A 4,052-nucleotide genomic window follows, 5' to 3' on the forward strand; every position below is an offset into this window, starting at 1 on the left:
CCTGGCATCTCTAGTCTTTTGATTTGTTATATAGTGCTCTTCCGGTCTTTAGTGTAGAACCTAATTATTGAGTTGATATTAATCTTATTTCTTATATTTATTAATTTTGCTGAAATTACCCTGTTGATACTCCTTAACTATAACTAAGTAGGAGAGAAATACGCGATATCAAAAAAGATGATTATGGTATTTTAGAAAAATATGTCATATTTCTTATAATTAACTAACTTATCTAACTTTCTTAATCTAATCAAATTAGTTAAATATGTTTTACATTAAGGACCGGAGAAGTAAATAATGAATAAAACTAAGTTGCTTCTAATATCCTAAGATTAGTGTTGAATTTTCTCTGTTATATACTTGGGCTTGTTCTGCTGTTGGCCGAACTACTCCAAGAAGTTGTGAATGAAGCAAGAAAGCAGTTCATTTTTGTTCTGCCCATTATTAAACCTCTTTCTGATATATATTTCAGTCTTGACAACGAGATATTTACATATAGATATATCCCAAATTAACTTATCACAAAGAACCAAGAATTTTTATGTTTATCTTTGTTTTTATTTTTTGGTTAATTAATCACTGCACAGCTGTTAAATAAGAGATAAAGTGAGAAGGGGCAAAAATATGGAATGCAATATCCATTTCTTAGAATTGCTCGATCACTTGGAAGGTCCTTTTTTCTTTTGATTAGCTTATCTATAATTTATTCTTTGTGTTGTCTATTCATCAATCATTACTAGAAAGGACGTGAATATTAGAGTAGCCAAAGCATTAGATGAATTATATGTCAGTCTTATGCAGTACAATCATATTCTTATATACAACCACATTCTTATGTGTATCTCTTCAAATACACAAATGGAAAAGCTCCCGTCCTGTTTAGTGTAGGGATCATATGATTCGAGACCATATGAAAGAACTAGTACAGAGTATCTGCAAATAGAGAGTACATATGCCTGTTCCTTTCACAGCTTTTTATGAATACAATGCCTTTCGTTTTTCTTTACTTTGATGTTTTATTGATTTTTCTAATATGATTATTTCTTGATTCTTCTTGTTCTTGTTTTCCCTTTAGTTTATTATTCTTTTTCCAAATTTTTTCTGTTTTTCTGGCTTTTATATCTATACCTAGGCCTCCAAAAATATTCAGACATGATGCAACTCTTTGTTAATGTTCCAGAAGTTTTTTGATATGATATGTGCCAGTGTTTGCTTCTGATGTAACATTACATGTTATCATTACATTACACTTATCAATAATTATTGGGTCTCTTTTGACTGACTTTTGTGATTTCAGTGGTTTCGTTGGCTTGAGTTCTGAGTGAAAAAAGGCTGACAATGACAGAGGAGGAGAAATTCCCTGTTTTTATGGATGTCTTTATAGCTGGGATGTACTATGAAAGGATGGTTTTTGAGGTACCCTTTTGTTTTAGTAATTTTGAATTACAGTGATCATACATGATGCAGTTTTTATCTTTTGAACTTTGTGATTTTGACTATGAGATTAGGAATGGAACCTAATGAATTCTTTTGACCTCCCAGCTATTCTATGACCTTGCCCCTTACACTGCAGAAGATTTTCGTGCGCTATGTACAGGTAATAATCTGATTTCTTTAATATCCCCCCTAGTAGAACTCTTCTGTATTGCAATTACAGTTTCACTAATTAAACAAGCCCTTAGACGTGCTGGTTTATTTTGATTTTGATGATTTATGATATGACTTCCCCATTTCTCATTTAATCTTCTGTCCTTTCAGGAGAAAAAGGTGTCAGTCCAAATCAGATGTTTTTGTGTTACGCAAATTGTTTCTTTCACAAGGGTGAAAAACGTGGCTCCTATGTGAAGGTATGTACTGCTATGGTTTGAAGCGTATATTTACTAAGTTGTCCATCTTATTTAATTTCCAAAACAGTTTTCTTTGCAACCTGTGATCAAGACTCTATATTAATTGCTAGTTTTCCTTTTGCAGGGAGGTGCCATAAGCTACGAAACTGGTGAGTTTTCTAATGACGCATTGGCTTTTGCATGGCACACTTAACTGCTTTCTAAATCTTGTAATTTGATACAATACATTTACTCACATTTAGTCCATTTCTGTCAATGCAATTTTTAACTCTTTCTAATTGCTTTACTAATTATTAAATGAAAGTAGATTCATATTTTTGTGCATAGCTGGTATTTGAAGAATGGGCTGTGATGCTCATTGATTGCGAGTGATGCATCATGTCATATATTTTATGTTACATATTGATATGTTGATTTTAAGTAAATTCTGTATCCTCTATTTATAAATTATTTGGGTTGTTACACTGTAGGATTGAATTAAGACTAGCAATTGACGATTTTAACTTGATCATTTTTTCCCAACTGAAAATGTTGTCGCCTAAGATATATTTCTAAATGAGTGGTTCAATAGTGTATCTGTTTGGAAATCCTCAGTTTAAATTGTCACTACATTCTAGATATAAATCTTCAATTTATCCAAGTTACTGTTTTATTTTTATATAAATCCTGCATTGAATAATCATGATTACAATGTTGACTGCAACTATACGTTTCATCTGGCCTGATGTCTTGTTTGCTATAATCTTCCGAACTTGCTAATCATTTCTACTTGTTCCTGGATGTAATGTCTACTCTTACACCTCTACATCACATTTTTAATCATGCTGCAGGGGAAGATGTTGAAAGCATTTATGGTCCACATTTCCCAGGTGAGAATGCTAGATCCTAGATTCATACTTTCTCAAAGTTCTCAAAATGTTTATTTCGATGAAGAGTTTCTACATTGTGACTTATTTCAGCTGATGAGTCAAACAACTTGAAACATGATAAAGAAGGGCTCCTATCTATGCCCAGAAAAGAATTAAAAGCTTCCGGTTCTCACTTTTTGATCACATTGAGAGCTGATGAAAGCCTTGACAGGTTAATATATATGGTTAACTCTTGTTTTTCTCCCCCCCCCCCTCCAATATAAAATGCTCGGTCTGCAAACGTTACATTTGTCAAACTTCCTAATATACTAATACTGTTATTTGCAACTTGTTGCAGGACTCATGTGGTCTTCGGGAAGCTTGTGGAAGGCATGGATACGCTACGAGAAATTGGACAGACTAGTTTTGACTGGGCGGTTAGAATCGTTGATTGTGGCATGTTATATAATCGTGAGTTTTATTTTAACAATTTTAGTTCTGTTAATAACACTATTTCCAATTCTAATTGTAAGGTCTCATTTGTAAACTACATACGTCTTATAATTAGGACCAGAGGAAATAATAATTTTGCCTAACACTGACTGAAAAATATCTGCAGCCAGAGATATTCCTCCCGGAGTGATTATAAGGCCTGCTCCGAATCGAAAGAGGGATGGGGTCTTCTTGAAGGGCAAGAAAAGACGTGAGGCAATGAGAAAGAAGAGAAAGAGGGATGGTCGGGATGACCACTGAGATGACTATTGAGGCCAATGTAAATGGATGTCAAATTATATGATTTATGTTTATTTTGAAAAAGAAGGGAATTCTGAATTTTAAAATAAAATCTTATTAATTGGTAACTATTAGTGATATCCTATATAAAAGTAAAATCACTTGGTATTGTAGAGTTACTTCCTATTTTCTATTGCTTTAATTAAGAACAGATTTAACACATTTATTTCTTTGAAATTTACCTTAAATATTACTGATATCTGCATAATTTGATATTTGCTATTCTTGTCTATATATGGAAAATACTTCCATCAACTTTATGTCCATTGTTTTGGGGGGGGAGGTTATTTGTCTTTGGTTTGAGGGAGGGAGGGAGGGAGGGAGGGGAGGGGTAGGGGAGGGGAGGGAGGTTTCATCCTCACCTTGTTTGGTTTGATTAAAAAGGAAGGGAGGGGAAGATATTTAATGATCCCTTGTTTGGTTCAAGGAGGGGAGGGGAAGGATAGTAATAATCAATTTACCATTTTACCCTTATATATTAGTTTATGTTTTTTATTGATATATTATATAAATTAATTTACATCTTAATTTAAATTATATAATTTAATAAAAATTCAATCTTATC

General features: G+C 32.9%; 1 protein-coding gene across 1 annotated transcript; it reads left to right on the forward strand.

The window, feature by feature from the left end:
- The first annotated feature begins 1,338 nt into the window (after positions 1-1,338).
- On the forward strand, positions 1,339-2,040 carry LOC114759982 (peptidyl-prolyl cis-trans isomerase cyp6-like). Its single transcript, XM_028949229.1, has 4 exons — positions 1,339-1,416; positions 1,543-1,597; positions 1,759-1,847; positions 1,972-2,040. The coding sequence occupies exons 1-4, from the start codon at positions 1,339-1,341 to the stop codon at positions 2,038-2,040; spliced, it is 291 nt and encodes a 96-aa protein (XP_028805062.1).
- The last annotated feature ends 2,012 nt before the right edge of the window (positions 2,041-4,052 follow it).

The sequence above is a fragment of the Neltuma alba genome, unplaced genomic scaffold (assembly GCF_004799145.2).
Source record: "Neltuma alba isolate B1F8T4 unplaced genomic scaffold, ASM479914v2 tig00010924_pilon, whole genome shotgun sequence".
In the NCBI taxonomy this organism is placed as follows: Eukaryota; Viridiplantae; Streptophyta; class Magnoliopsida; order Fabales; family Fabaceae; genus Neltuma; species Neltuma alba.

Coding starts and splice junctions, on each gene's coding strand:
- LOC114759982 (XM_028949229.1), top strand. CDS start 1,339: ATGACAGAGGAGGAGAAATTCCCTGTTTTTATGGATGTCTTTATAGCT. Junction 1,417..1,542: donor ATGAAAGGATGGTTTTTGAG/GTACCCTTTTGT, acceptor TTGACCTCCCAG/CTATTCTATGACCTTGCCCC. Junction 1,848..1,971: donor AACGTGGCTCCTATGTGAAG/GTATGTACTGCT, acceptor TTCCTTTTGCAG/GGAGGTGCCATAAGCTACGA.